Source organism: Aristolochia californica, unplaced genomic scaffold (assembly GCF_029961685.1).
Source record: "Aristolochia californica isolate CCGP_79_NKW_82.1479 unplaced genomic scaffold, dmAriCali1.0.hap1 SCAF_3, whole genome shotgun sequence".
Lineage (NCBI taxonomy): Eukaryota > Viridiplantae > Streptophyta > Magnoliopsida > Piperales > Aristolochiaceae > Aristolochia > Aristolochia californica.
Window position 1 is genome coordinate 5710945 of NW_027181992.1, and position 16857 is coordinate 5727801.

At 37.3% G+C, this 16857-nt stretch overlaps 1 protein-coding gene across 1 annotated transcript; it reads right to left on the minus strand.

The window, feature by feature from the left end:
- Positions 1–590: 590 nt before the first annotated feature.
- LOC137958422 (O-fucosyltransferase 9-like) lies at positions 591–13551 on the minus strand. Its single transcript, XM_068805426.1, has 10 exons — positions 12911–13551; positions 11214–11286; positions 10984–11051; positions 10305–10393; positions 9380–9577; positions 7855–8059; positions 7580–7747; positions 1508–1675; positions 1203–1393; positions 591–1093 (listed from the first exon to the last, which is right to left on the minus strand). The coding sequence occupies exons 1-10, from the start codon at positions 13298–13300 to the stop codon at positions 937–939; spliced, it is 1707 nt and encodes a 568-aa protein (XP_068661527.1). The 5' UTR covers positions 13301–13551; the 3' UTR covers positions 591–936.
- Between the last annotated feature and the right edge of the window lie 3306 nt (positions 13552–16857).

The following is a 16857-nucleotide window of genomic DNA, read 5'->3' on the forward strand; positions in this document are numbered from 1 at the left end:
TCTCTTTTCTGGGCTTCACTTCATGACTAAAATTACTTCTTCTCGGGGGATTTGGGTTTTTTATTTTTATAAGAGAACTGCAGCAGTGCCGGTGTACAAAAGTCAAAGAGAGAGGGATTGAGAGGTGAGCTTGACACCATCATTAAACAGATATCAAAAGTTGAAGAGAGGAAGAGAGAAGGAGAGGTGAGTCTGATGACTGATTGAGAGAGACCACCACCATTAAACACCACAAAGACCCGTTCTGGGAATTGGATCAGCTCCTCCGACGGAGAAGATTGGTACCACTTTTCTTTACGTTGAATGGGTCTCATTTGAAGGATGAGTGCCATTTCAAACTTGCAGATCTAACTCCTAAACTGGAGAAGATATGGAGAATTTCTTCTGATTAGTTTGTTGGCTGGCTGATTAGTTTCTAATAACATTGTTTTTAAAGTCATTCGATTCAAATTTGATGGTAAAAAAGAATACTCTTTTCTTTTACATTTTAAGTTTAGCATAATGAATTGTATTGATAACAGGTATTTAAACAAAAAAAAGCAAACGGAATGTCCAATTGTCCATCTCTACTGGGCAGTGCAAGTTAGAGAAAACGAAATCAACACTAACTCAGACAGGCCTTTCATTCTTCCATCGTTTGTAGGTACAATGATGCTAAGAAACTAGGAGCAGGCGCTCACCACTTTACAAAGAATTTAATCACATATAACCTGTTAATGTATATATCATATACAACAAATTTTGTATGCGTAGTAGTTACAAAATGTGACTGAAACAATGCACCTGCCATTCTAATCAATCTAATCTAATAATGAAACAAAAGAATTTCAGATCCAATTGAACGAGATGAAACGATTAACTCGCTAGGGGAATCACCTTTGGATCCGGTACAATGTTACCTCTCTACCCATTAAAAAATCAATGGAGAAAAAGTTCCTATTCCTGCTCTCCAGTTCTGGCATCCGCATGTCGTTGACACATGCAATCCGGCATAGGGAAGGTGTAAAGTGACTTACTGGGTTTCCTCACTTCAATGCCCTTCGAATCACTGTGGCGGAGCATTTCTTTCATTTGATGTCGGAAATGATCCCATCTGCAATGAGAAATCGAAAACATCCAATTCTCCAGCTCTTTATGGGGGGCGGCAAACGAAAAGAAACTAATGCATCAATTTCTGTTACAAATGGAAAGTAAGACACAACCTGATTTTTGGATTGTCAAATAACAGTGCCAGTTTCCTCTTGTCGGGTATGATAGTCTTTGAGTGTCCTCTGTAAAGGTAGCGCCTATGACCCATCAGGAAGTGGGGAAAGTTGCCACCTTGAGTTGTTACAAACACTTCACTATGAAGACACACAGTATAATCAAGTGCAGCCAACCTAGATGAGTGGTTCTGTATCAGAGATGTCAGAATATCTATTAACTCCAAGTTGCATTTCCCAAAAGGGCTCAGAATAGAAACAGGTTTGAGCCTCGCCATAATAAAATTTTAATACTGCTATTATACCTTGAAGGGAGCTAGTTCTTCCTGAGAGGCTAAAGTGTCCTTTGTTTCCAAATTTGGAAAGAGTTGCCGAAGAGGGGCCATGTATTTTTCTGACTTGTACATTTTTCCGGCAGCAACATAAAGATAGGTTGAATTGTCAAAACCCATGCCTCTAAGCATCATTCCGACCTGTGTCAAGAAGTATCATGTAAAGATTATATTAGAAATTTTTTTTTCCAAGGGTAAACCATTGTAACTCCAAGTTGAATAATTTTTTTTTTGATAAAGATGTATTTATATTAACAACAAAAAATAATTACAAAGGAAGAGGGAACAGCTCCCTCACAACAAGAGGACCCTCCTGTCCAAGTTGAATAGATTTACCAGTAAATCCACGAATATAGATTGCAAGATAAACGTGTAACACTGTAATGCAGCAAAGGAACCAGCATCTCTTTTTACCACATAGATAGGCAAAAGAAAGTATTTTTAATAGTGAAACAGGATTTGAAATTTTAATGGTCATGCAGATTAAGCAATATAAAGTGAATTCGGTATTTTTCCTTTTTTTTTTTTTTTTTTTTTTTTAAGAACATTGTGTGTTCAGTTTCTTCTAATATAATTAGCTATTTCCAAGTGACGGGAGCTTCAGGCTACCTTGTGTCCAAAGCAATGCAGCTATAAGAGGTTCATAACCAAACTGACGAAATCATGAATCCCTTCTGACAGAGCTTTTGCTACTGCAGTGGCATATATTTCACCCAATCCGCTATAATGTGCTGATATAATATAACCCAGATTATCCTATATTTCTCCATTTGTCCTTTAGAACAACTATCTAAGATTAATGAACAGGAACGGAACCGGCAAATGGTAAATGGTAGCAGGACTAGGGAACAAAGTCATGTAAACAAATGCGCACCATTATTTCTCTTTACTTTTAAGATTTCCTTCTTGTCATTGAAGAGATCGCAGCACCAAAGGTCCTTGGTTTTCTTTTCAGATTCAGCAACTTTTACTTTCAAATTAGCACCACCTCACAGCTACTGAAGAGAGTCAGTGAATCCCATACATTTTAAAGAGAAAAGAGCAGAAATTTGAACCCAAGAAAAATTCATCTAACTCAAACTAAATGACTCTCTCTCATGGAATCAAACTTTTTGTGGACTACTTGACAGATTGAGATTATATCTTCAGCATTTTGGCACACCTCTGACAGAGGAGGGCAAATGAAATGTGATCATGCACCTTCTACAGGTGCCTTGTCAACTACTTCAATCTTGGAAAGATTCAAGTTATTGGCTGGCTGATCTCAATTACGTGGATGCTTACCTAGCAAATTCTACATCTGGTTGATTAGCTAGGGTGTATTCACTGGCAATGTCTTGTCATAGGTGAATCTGTGCTTTTGTAAACTCCTTGAAATATTGGCCTTGGAATTTTTGTCACTCGCTTGTGTTCTTACCTCTCAATAAAGTTCTTGTTTTTCAAGAAAAACAATTTAATATCTTCCAGACATATGAAACAACCCATGAATGTCTTCAAATTTTATTGTTAATTCATATACAATGATGAGACTTTTGGTTTAAAGGAAAGAGACATTGAAGAGAGAGTTTGGAGGCTTTCTGTTCTGCCCCCTTTGAGAAGGAACAAATTCAACCCCTTCTCTTTTATCATTCACTAAAATACATATGAAACAACTTAAGATGCCTCTCGCTCTAACACAAAGTATTCCAGCTCATTTCTAAGTACACAAGTTGAAAACTAAACATATAAAAGGAATATAACAAGCCTAGTCCCTAAAATGAGAATGTATCCATGAGTACAAACTATCATTGAACAGTACATTCCAACACTCCCCCTCAAGTAAGAACCCATATATCAATTGCAAAATGTCCTAGATACATTTTGCCTGGGCTTTAGTGAAAAAAATATTCAATTTGATCTTCTAATCAAATTTAAGGAGCCAGTATCCTCTCATTCATCACAGTATCGCTGACAAAAATGGTAATCTACCTCGATATGTTTAATCTTTCATAATGTGAAGTTAAAAAATAATGAAGTAAGAAGTAGAGAGAGAGAGAGATTAGAAGAGAAGAGGAAAGAACAAGAAGATTAAGAGAGAAGCTGCTGCTGAAGAGAAGGAGTTTTGTTAGGGGTCTGAGATTGACCCCTAGTCTGGTTCTATTGTAACTTATAATTTGGAAAAGAAGACCAAAATGCCTTTAGTTACATGAACATCCCTTAATTATAACACAACAACTCTCTAATTTCTGACTAAACTCAACTAGGACTAATATCAATATGATCCCAGATCATAGATCTCTGAAGCACATAAGCACATAATGTAGAATGACATAAACACCCCTACATCATATCTTCTAACACATAAAACAATAGGTTGCTAGAAATGAGATAGCCATGAGATTACCATAAACCATAACCATAGGCTCCTCAACTGCAACCCAAACTCAGCCATGAGAGACTTTGACCACATAAAATCACGTGCCATGTTGGCTATATACTCTATACTCAGCTTCATCATTTGATCGAGCTAATACAGTTTACTTTTTTCTCTTTCAAGTGATCAAGTTGCCCTCTACAAAAGAGCAGAACGGACTAGTGAACCTTCTATCCATCTTGGACCTTTCAGAGTCAACATCAGAGAACTCTTTAATTTCAATATGCCAATATGGTCTATACCAAAGCTCTTTACCTAGAGCACCCCACAAGTAGCTCAAAATTCTACAGACAGTTTCTTATATACCATCTAACATCTCCATTCACTAGTTAACTAAACTCAAAACAGATGACATTTTATCCGGTCTTTGTAGCATAAATCAACTTTCCAACCAACCTCCTACACTAAGTTCTGTTCTTCACACAAATTCAAATCATCATGAGGACAAATGCTGGTTGGCATTGGTGTGTTGGCCAGTTTAGCACTAAGTAATTCAATCTCATCTACTAAATTAGTTGTGTAATACATTTAAAACAAGCACAAATCCAGAGTTCCTCTTTGCCACCTCTATTCCCATAAAATACTTCAAATGCCCTAGATCCTTAGTTTGAATATAACTTTTCAAATGGTTCTTGACTACCTCAATGCTTTCAGGTCACTAGGAGATATCAAGATTTATCAATGTATACGATGGTGATAACCACTCATATATCTCTTATAAGAACAAATACCAAATGCTTAGAATGACTTCAAAAGAAATCAAAGGACATCACTATTTTGCTAAACTTCTCAAACCTCGCTTGAGGGTTTTGTTTTAGGCCATAAATAGCCTTCCTTGGTCTACATATCTTCCAATCTCCCCTAAGCAAAATACCCAGGAAGTTGCTCCATATACACCTCCTTATCAATCGCCATAAAGAAAAGCAGAATTGCTTTAGAAACAACTGTAAGAATTCAACATATTGAATTTGACTTTAGACAAAAAAAAGTTCTAATCTTTAAATGTTGATGCTCCATGAGATGACCAAATCATCAAGCATGTCACAAAAGTTAAGCCCTATTCTCCACATCTTATTGGACCACATTTCTGCAGTAAAAATTCCAACCTTCAATGCATATCACATCATTTGATTGTTATGCCGAGCCGCCTTCTTCTTCCAGAAAAGATCACCAAGCTCTCACCCTTTTAGTTGTTCTACTAAATTTCTTGAATTCTTTTTTTCTTTGAAAAATCTGATATTTGGGTGAAAAAAAGAGATAAGAGAAGATGAGCTCGGAGAGGAGCGGCAGCTGCTGCCTTGGAGTGTGTGCCTCAAAACCCCTCAAAACATAAACTTACATATCTCCTAAAATACACCTCTAAAATGAATGAAAATTGAACCATAGGCATACGAAGACATTGCTTACCTAATAGACATCATATAAGATAAGAACATAATGTATGAAATGACCAAAATACCCCTGAGTTGATATTTTAACATTCTCCTTGTGCAAAAGAGTCCTTCTCCCTCCTCTCTAATAGTTCCATGCATGGTCAATTTTATCCAATTATCCGATTTTCCATCCGCTGTTTATTAAATGGAATGGAAACAGAACAAAAAATCTTATCCATATAGGTAATCGGGTATTTTACCCGTTTGCCGTTTTTCCATGTTAAATGAAACAGAATCGGATAATACCTACTCCATATCCGTTTACCAATTATGTAAGGATATTATTATAATTTTTAATATACCTATGCAGGGGAACTTGGTTATGTATGTTCTTGTATGATTTTTTACTATCTTCGGACAAACATGTTGTTATGTTTTTTTTTTCTAATTTTTGAGAATTATCTATATTTTTAATTAACTTTACTAGTTTTTGTCTATTTACCCTTTTACCCAGCTGTTAACTGGTTAATAAATGGAACCAGAATGCCTTAAAAAATAATCAGATGGAAGATAGAGAATACTAGAATGGTAATTGGAACAGTATACGGAATAGCCTTATTCTGTTTGTCCATATACCATTACACCCCTCGCCAGGGGGATCCATTATCTCCCTTACTTTACACTACAGTACAAGAAGACCTCAATACACCCCTTGACTTTGCTAGACAAAGCAGTTGGATCTCATTCCCCGGTCCTGCAACCTTTCTGTAAGGAGCACGTCTAATACAATATGTTGATGATACCATATATGTTTTTGATGATTTTTTTTTTTTTTTATGAAATTGATGTTACCATATATGTGTCAGTAGATTTTGATCAGCTCACTAGTTTATGGACTCTCTTATCCATATAAGAGCTTATGTCAAGGTAAAGGGTGAACTGGTCAAAAGCTTCCCTTTATGGAAAAAATGTGGGTCACCCAATGCTTTTCTCCCTCTCCATTGCTTGGGGGACTAGAAATGTGCTCCAGAATTATCCTTGACGGCTATTGTTTGGAACATATGGAAAAAACGGAATAATTGAACATTTGAATATTTGAAAACAAGCAAAGATCACTAGGAGGAATCATTGAAAGCACTATACACTCTAATCTCTTTTGGGTAAGTTAATATGCTGAAACATCTCATCTTTTTAGCTCTGTTATCAGAAGGCAATGGAAGTGCATCACTAATTCCATCTCATCTTATGGTCAGGATGGTTTCTTGGCTTCCACCTCAAGAGGGATGGCCAAAGCTTAACTTTGATGGCGGTTCTAGGGGCAACCCCGGGCCTACAAGTGGGTGGGTTGTCATTTTGGACTCTTGGTAGTGTTGCCTCCTTGTCTTCTCTGCTCCCTCTGTATAGTATTGTCCACAATGAAATAGTTGAAAGCCCTCGTTCAAAACCTTAGGATGTATAGGAAATGCTTCTCCTCCTTTTACTTGTGGAAGGCGACTCATAAGTTGTCATCATGGACCAAGGAAGAAAAGCTCAGCGCCCCCCACCATGGAAAGTTTTTTATGTATATTGATGGAATAGAGGATATATATAGTAAATTTGACCATTTCTTGGCAGCAAACTCATAGGTCTGCCAATTGTGTGGCCACCTCTCTAGCAAGATATGGAGTGACTCACAGCACCATGTTGTCAGCAGCTCATTTTCTTTACGATATTTGTATTCGTGGTGTAGGCTTTTCAGGCTCTAGTCTTGCCCCCTCTTGTATTCTTTCTTGTACCTTTTGTTCTTTTGAGTCTCTTTAATGAATTCTTTTTCTTATGGTTCTTTAAAGAAAAAAAGGAATATCTCATCGCCAATCTTATAAAAAATAAATAAATAAATACTGCAAATCATGATTTATTCACCTGCTGTAAGTTACCAAGTTACCAAGTTACCAAGCTACATAAGATAACTTGATTATCTAACTAGCAGTCCAACTCACACAAAATCAAATTATTAAAACAGAAGAAACTATATCATTCAAGAGAAATAATTAAATAAATAGTGCAAAAAACATAAACAGGAAAATCAAAACCCATGACGCATAAGTAATTACTGTGAGAGGAAGAAAGAAAATATTATTTTGATAGACTATTTGCATAATGAAATAACAAACAAATAATGGATATCCTTACAGACTTGCAAATAGCTCACTGGTAAATGTTGCTTTATGTAAAGCTATTTGTGTATGAATTATGAAAATAAAACGAGATGAAAAATACCTCCAATGGAGTTAAAGGGCACTTCCCATCCATTCGAATTCTCCCCGGTTTTATTACACGACCAGTTTTATTGAACTTTCCTCTCCAGCCCCTCTCACGAGCAATGTCCATTTCATGCTTCTCTTCCTCACCACCATCATAAGTACAGCATGAGAAGGCCACCATGTCCTACAATTTTACAAGACAATTGTGTTAGAAGCATGTATGAAATAAACAAAAACACTGGATAAGATTTGCATTGCAATAAGGAGAACAGCAACAACAAAATGAAAAACCTTTTCAAATCGGAGGTGGATGGAGATATATTTCCCACCACTCAGAGAGCTATTCGTGACCATTCTCTCAACCATTTTTTCTCCAAGTGTTCTTATCGGTTGTGAGAATCTTAATGCTTGATAATTAGCCAAACACCTAAGTGCCTGAAGATGTGGGGGAACCGCATGAGCTAGCCTATTGGAAAAAGGCGCAATACGAACAGCCCTGCATGACAGGAATAATAAGCTATGTATAAGTTCAAGGTATAAAGAGACGAACTTAAACCTTCAAATGATAGCATCTGCTTTAATGTGAGTAAATGAGACAGCCTCCAGTCATGGGAGCGCATTTTCAAAACTTAACAAAAGGAGTTCACGAGCTCTATAATTGGACAATCAATTCTATATTGATTCATAAACCATAAATAAAAACTGTTCTTTTTCCAAGTTAGAGTATTTCACATATTCTCGGGTTCAAGCTGGCAAGCTTTATCACAATATCAAAATGATGAATTAAGAGGCACAGTTTTTTTTTTCTTGTTTTTTGAAAATTATGAGAATTTTCATTAAGGAGAAAGAGGAGGAAGAAATAGACAAATTACAAAAGGCCTTCCAACTAGCAAGGTCAATTTTGTTTTAAAGTTAATAATTAACTAATAGAATTCATCACCAAGCAAGGATATAAAAGGCACAATCATTTCAAAATAATGAGGAATAAAAAAGTCATACAAAAGCCACTCAAAGGCCATACAAAAAACACCTCATAAAAAGTTCTTTTGTTAAAATGTGTAACAGCTTTTGCTTTCCTAATTTCTTTAAAATCTTACTCTCCATCTAACATAATTGTATGCAAGGAATTAACAGGGTACCAGCTCACATTTATGAGATCTCAAGCACTTATTTGAAGTTAGAGAAGAACATGAATAACCCATCTCAAGTTTTGTATTTTGCAGATGAAGTTGGCATAGATTAAATCAACTACTAAAACACTAATTTTGCATCCCTGGAGATGCACCATTTAATGATAAAAAACTAAACTTTGAGAAATGCAAATTTTATAAGAACCATCTAACAACAGGCAACAAAAAAAATCCAGTTGAAAGAAAAGCAAATAAAAGACCCCAGCATACAATGGGGCTGGACTTGAGTCTGCCTTACTTTCCCTTATATGCAATTTCATATTGCACTTCAATATGGCAGATATGCTAACTGCTCACAAGGCAGTAATATGCACACCATTTTTAAGTAATTAGTTTCACAATTTACAACAGAAAAGCAAAAAAAACTAGGGAAATTTTGACCAACTACAGCAAAAGATGGGGGCCTTTTCCCAAATGGCAGGAGAATCTTAGCCTTCCAGCCAAGTACACCTTAATGTAAAATTTCGCACTCGACAAAAACTGGCCATCAAATGGCTAACATCATCTTGCCTGCATTATTTCTAGGCTCAAATTCAAAATAACCATTAGATCGATAATTCCAGTTGATGACAAAATACAATCATGTGGAAGCAACAATGTTTAAATAAAGGAAGAAGACTACATACCCCAATTCATTCAACTTTGGAAGAACCTTTTGCATGTAATGATGTGGACTTGACCAGGCTTTAACTCTCAAATTCACAATGCTGCTAATATTATAATCAAACTGCTGAAGAACATCTTCCGGTAGTTCTTTCACTACTCTCACATGATTTTTGAGTGAATCAATGAAGTACTCCTCATCAAAAATGTCTCCGAACTTGCTGCAGAAAATAGTAAGATTCACCATAGACAACAATAAGGATGATACCCCATCTGAATTACATCAAAGAGGAGCTTGTTCAATGAGAATTTTAATTGGCCCTTACAACAGAGACTAAAATCAGCTAAGACAGTATGCAGGGCTCCAAAATACACACTTCATTAATGAGCCTTGCCTTGCTGGGTGAGAAGACTGAAGACAGAGACACTTGCATTCACATTGATAAAGAAGTAAACAAAATTCTGGATTCTTTGGTTCAGGGAATCATATAAGTCTCTTCATATCATCTACCTAGTTTGTACACTTGGGCCAGTATTCATGATTTAAAAAACAAAAAAAAAGTACCTCAACTGCCAAGATGCAATGTCAGCCATTCATCAATAATAAATTAACTATCCACCATTCAGACAAATGCTCAGACATAAGAAAAATCTTTCAACATTAACCAACTTTTGTGGAAACAGTGCACTACAGAGCATAGTTGACCACTCCTTGATTATCACAATCAGCTAGATCCTCATCATGTCCAAAAAATGTGGATGCTTCTTAATTGTTTGTATTATTTTATTCTTTCAATGCAGTATTTTTTTCAATTTCGTAGAAAATAATAGTGTTCTTTTTCAGAAAAGTACCCATGCCACTATGCAAAGAAATAAAACCTAAGACAACCTGTTCAGAAATCAACATAATGGAAAGAAAAGCAGTTTCCATAGACAGAGACTGCATACCTGGAGTCCCGCCAAACACTGTTCAAGTGAAACATTGGGATGACAAGTGTGGCATTTAGCAACTTGGCCACAGGAACCACGTCACATATCTGTAATACAAACAAACACAGTAAGTGGTTAGACTAACATGAAGGAGACTCCAAGCCCAGCTAACAAAGACTAACTCATATAGGTGAAGTCTAACATATCTGTTGGATTGAGCCCAATTCCATCCCAAAAAGACTAGTAACTGAGAAAGCTTATTGCTCAACCTTATAGCCCATTAACTTTTCTTGACATTTGTGAATATGGGACTTTTTTTTTACTCAACACTCCCCCTCACTTCCAGGCTTACACATGATGAGCCTGAGAAGTGAGCACAAATTCCCAGCGGAGTATACAACACATAGACTACCACTTCATGGAGCCTACAAACAAATAACCTAGGGAGCACAAACTGGGTTTAAGCCTACACACACATCCTACTCTGATAACACCATTGAGTTGAACCCACTTTTATCCCAAATGACTAGCCACTTAGGAGCCTACTGCTCAATTGTATAACTCATTAACTTTTCTTAACATTTCTCAATATTTTGGATTTTTCTCAATCGACAATATTTAATCTCAACATTCAGTAACAAAAGTCTATGAATAGAATAGGTAATGTGTATTTGTATTGTATTAATATATAACTTACTGAAATGCGTTGCTGATTCAAACCACCATTTGCTTCAATTATAAGATAACCATTTGAAGTCGGCAAGTCTGAGTGTAAAAAGAGAATGAAATGCATATTTAGCATTCATGGATAACAAATGGCAGATATGCAAAATATAGCCAAGATATCTTTTGATATGGGGAAAAAACAATATTATAATAATAGACAGATCAAAGCCAAGTTTTCAAGCTCCAAACAAATTATCAGACCTGTATGAGAAAGACTTCTATTCACACAAGGTAACCAATTTCCACCTTCTCTTGGCTGCCATGCATGTAACAACTGCAGAATGATATTAAGCTCTTTTAGCTGCTCAGCTCGAATAAATATCATACAGTGAAGAAATGTAATAGAAGCTGGAAGTGGAAAGCATCCAAAAAGCCCAAAATATGTAATCATGATCATCAACATCATAACTAGAGCCTTGCCCACACTACAAGCTAGCTAAAAATTGCAAAAGATTTGATTAAATAAACAACAAGAAACTAAACGGACAAAAACCTGTTTTCAGGGAAAAGGATTATTAATTAAAAAGCAAATGTTTTGAAGGTCAAATAAGGAGTTCAAGCCAGCCTTTGGATCCAAAGACTGCAGTTCACTCTCTTTTTCAGAAAAGAGCAACAGATACAGTAGCCTATGGTGTGAAACATAATTTCTGAATTGGTACACATGCAAGTTTCAGGTTGTTTAGAAACACTTTATAGCCTGTAGTGTGAAACATAATTTCTGAATTGGTACACATGCAAGTTTCAGGTTGTTTAGAAACACTATTATAAAGCAAGTAAGAGAATAGAAAAAACAAAGATTTTTTTTTCCTGAATTGGTATTGCAGAGCTTATGGATGCAGCAACATGGAAAGTATCACAGACACTAGATGAACTATTTGGAACATGAGCACTTAACTTTGCCCACATCCCGTAAACACTTGACGTTGCAGACATATCTTATGAACTCAATAAAACTATCAAGCACATTGCCAATATATAGAAAGACCTAATAACTTACTTTAACAGCAATATATTTCAGATCACTCTGAATTACCATAAAACATCAAGGATTCCAAAACTTAAGATTCACATAAGTTCTGGAAATTGCCGGGTTAGACAAAATTCATTTTTTTTCCTGTCAGAAACAAAAGATCCCATAAAGGAATCAATTGTTAAATCATAACAAATAGTCCAAGAAACATTAGATTTGTTTAAATATAAAACATCAACCCAATAATCAGCTACTTACTGGTTACCCCATTTAATGTAGTCATCCAGAACAATGAGAACTTATGAAGTGGAACTTAGAACTATTTTGTAAAAAACTGATGCCAGAGAGGGACTGACTACACTCAACTTCGCCAATAAGATTAAAGTAATAGTGCGGCATTAAGAAGATTACCTCCATGTCAACTAAATTGTGATGTTTATAGTTAAAGACCAAATTAAAACCATATTATTCAGGAGAAAGAAGAACAAACACCTACACTTATCATATAATCAATTATTTAGGTAAATTTAAACAAGAGTAGAAGCTTTTACTGAATCTGGCTAACGTCTCATCAAGTGGAATTAGCCATGAGGGTCCCCCAGTTATTAGTTTTGAATTACCGTTGTTCCAAAATATTCAAAAGTTCAAGTTAAAAAAAAAAATGATTTCTTGGTTGATATGGATAAAAGAGATTCTGGCATCGAAACAAAACTTATCAGTCCCGGAGCTCAAAATAATATATGCACCAGGTGAATACGAAATACTGAAATCGAAATGCAACGACAGCGACTAAACTTCATTTTCAAACTGAACGTGTACCCGTCCATGTAAAAGTGTATCAAACAGACGCATTTTCCAACATCTAACAGCATTTTCAATAAGCTCAATGAAAGATAGAATCAACATCTAATTCGACATTCGATCGTACCGCATCAGTGGTGTTCCCGTAAACCTGCATAGACGGCCACAACTTCTTAAACACCTCTGGACTCCGGTAGTGGGATCCCTGTGGTGCCCGGTGTATAAGCATCTTCACCGGTACCTCGAAATTCAACGTGCCCATATACATGAACATCCCAAAAATGTACAACAAAGGAGCAAACAACAGAAATCCCCGCCTACGGAAAACCGAAGATATAAGACTAAACAAAACTTTCTCCCAAAATGATTCCGGTTTTGTCCCCCTACCACCCGCTCTGATCCTTCCATGGCGGAATCTCGGCGAAGCAGGCGGAGATGACACCGGAGATTTCACATTCCCGTTAGGCCTTCCGTTTCCGAGCCTGCTGTAACCAGGCATTATTTTGCCCAAGGGCATCCCAAACCCTACAGATGAGTCTTCTCCACAACCCAATCCTGAGCTGAATTCACCATCATTGATGCAGTTTCCGCAGCAAGTAACTAACAAATTAAAAATAAAGAAAATCGCCCTAACCAAAAAAAAAAAAGAAAAGAAAAACACGAGTAATCACTTTTCAGTTTTCTCGTCGAAATAAATGGAAACGCAATTTCCCGGAACAAGCCCGTGTGTGTAGCCTCTGCAACTATCCTAAGCAACGAAGGAACTGAGTGGACAGAAAAGGAAATAAAAAAGAGAAGAGGCACGAAAAAGTTCTTTTCATAAACTTATGACATCGACGACCGCACACGCGCGTGTGAAATCATTGTCCTTACTCTCGGGCTATATAAACTTCTAATCGAACAGCCAGGACAGCCCAAGCCCGTGCGCGATGAAACTTCCGCTCGAGAGTGAGATCAAGGGAATCCACACGCGCGCGTATTAGGACGAATAAAAGCCAGATTTAAGTTTGCAATCAGGTGTTTAGGATATTTAATGATTACTTTTAAGACAAATGAATGAGAGATAAGCACGCCGACAGATTTGGGTCGTAATTTAGTTTTCGTTTTTTCGCCATGTCGGAATTTGGGAATATACCGTAACCGTTAGAAAAATCCATGCCATACGATCGGAGATTCGGAAGGAGAGCGAATGCTAACGTGAGCCGAAAGGGCGGCCGGACACGGGTAGCCGATGAAATTGGTAAGGAGGCCGTGAGATGCGTGGATCAGTCAATTCATGGGGAACCTCACAAGTCAGGTATTTTTGGTATCATGGTATCATAGGATGCATTGAGAGAGAACCACTTTGTCATATGTTCATGTATAGGGTTAATCCCTTATTCTTAATGCAGGGTATCTTGGCTTATTTGAAATTTTATTTCAAGTTTTATTGCAGTTATATACACGATAACTTGTACATATTTCTAACTTTAAAAAAAAAATAGGATTGATGTGGAAAAGGGAGAAAAACTATTAGAAGGCAAAGCAACCAAACTAATTCAGGTGATCAATCTATTCTTCTTAATTTGGTGATAGATTATGTGAGAGCAGAGGCTTGTGATTGCCCATCGTCCTCTAATTGACTCATCGGAAGATCAGTCAAGCTCATCTACGATATCACCTAGGATTTTTGAATATGGGAAGAAGACATTATTCTTTCATCTTCGCCTCCAAAACAGGGATTTAGTGGTTAGTTTTTTTCATGAGAGAGATGAAGACAAACTTCATGTGGGGAAGTAGTACGTAGAGAAAACATAATAAGAAGTGTGTTGCTCTTAGGAAAACCTCTCAAATGGGGAAAAATCTCGGGGTGCTAGTGCAAGAATCAGAGAGATTCAAACTACTTAACAATAATGTATGTTTAAGGTTTTTTATTTTCACAACTTCTGAATGCTACTTGGCAGTGATTTGCTTCAGTTCAATAATGAGAAATATGTAGTTGTGAGCTAACATTTGTGAGACATTGCTTGACAAGTAATATTTGTTCATATAGACACATATCACAGTTGTGCATCCATGCCTGTACAAAACGAATAATAATAGTCGTAGCCTCATGTTTGAGATTTAGTCTTGAAACTAGGTGTGGCTTTCTCAAGGTATTGCTTGAGTTCTTAGACTCCAATGTGACTTTTAGTTAATGATTTTTCTCCTTCACCAAAGTGTTAACTTGGACCTATACAAGATTGGGTCTTTGCATTCAACCATTTTTTTTTGTTTGCATTGTCAGGTTAGCTTGAAGTTTGCCTTGACAATGTTTTTCATTCATTCTTTTGTTTGTATTGGCAAGTAACTCTAACATGGAAGGTAGGCTCTGACTGAAGGAATAGATGGCGCCCTTGAGATTCCCAAGCGGTGTCTCGTGTTAGGAATTAGACACCCTAATTCAATACTAACAAGAGCAATAATAGTCACAAAATAAGGAAAAATAAGCATGAAAAATACAAGATTTATATAGGTGAGACTACGTTCTGTCTTTCTCCATTACAGTAATTTACTATAATGATGAAGTAGTTTACAAGAGAAATCGCACAAAATCAAGTGTTTTTCTCTAACTTCTCTCAACTGCAACTGATGATCTTCCTCGATGATAACCCTAACAATGACACCCCCAAATAAAAAAAGAAAACTAAGGCAACCGTAATACAAGTGTAAAATCTCCAAACTATCCTTAAGGAAATAGTAGTAATATATCCGCTTACCAACTCTGTGTAAGGCGTTAATTAAGCTCTATAACTTAACATTTTGAGCATCCCAAGTGGTGAATGCCCCATTGTCCCTCCTCGAGCTTGGTACACCTTCACTTGGGATTGCCTCATCTCTGTCTCCCCTAAACCTCCTCAGGCGGGCCTCAACGTCGATTCCAATGGTGGAAGGTCTCTTGGGCAAAAGCAACAACAACATGGCACACAAGCGACACCAAGACCTTGGGGCGATTTTGACGGTCGTTGACAAACAATGGTTAGTTGAACCTCGTGCAAAAGAATCCACTTGATCTTGACTGCCCATAACCCCATCTTCATGTTTCGACAAGGGAAAATGCTCACTACAATCTAATGATGTCGTCTGCATCCACTCCAATACTGGGACAAAGCGATCCTTCATATTCATACCAATCACCGCCACAAACTTGTTCATCTATTTGTTCGACAAGGTTCTATCAAGTAATATTGGACACAACAATGCCCGCTCTTTGTGGGCAAGTGACTTTATTTATCACCTCTCTACCCGATACCACCTTGGCTCACTAGAGTGTGAAATCACTCAACGCCACAAAAACTCAACCATGAGAATTCTCTTCATACCCCAACTCACAACTACTAATTTCGGTTGGACCACACTTCACACTTGCATTCTACAAATCTCTCATACAATAGCCCAAACTTCGCCACTCCGACTACCTCCGAACACCACACAACCTAGCCCTACCAATACCCTTCACTTCCCTCCGCTACCATTGTTGCACCTTCATACCCCCACCGCCACATCTCCCCTCTCCTCCCTCAAACTCTTGCCAACTTGACCCCCCACCTCCCTTGGTTCAACATACCTTGGAGTTCAGATCCCTCACCCTCCCAACTTAGGCCTTCTTCGAAGGAACAAATTGCCTCTCCAATGCTGCAATGGCCACCACCCATCCACTATGTTCATCTGAGTCCCTCATCTCGCAATGGCTCACCAACAAGCTTCTTCTTGTGGAAGCGCCTATCGTCTCTCATAGCATCAAACTCCACTAGTTAATCTTCTTCAAGACTACAAAAGATAGAATCTTGAAAAAACCCGCTATCGTCGACATTGCCTCCCCTCTCAAGCAACTGTTGTGTTGGTCCATGACTCTCATGTGTTTCTTGTTAGGCCAATGGGTAACCGTTCGTGGCATTCCGGTTGAGCTCTAGTGCAGGCATGTCATCGATTGTATTGTTGACGTACATGGTGACCTTTTTCAGATCGAAGGTAGCATTCAATTGCTCAAGGAGCTGCACCAGGCGAAGTTTTTCATCCAGTCAACCCGCCCGATAAGTGGCCCTAAAACTATCA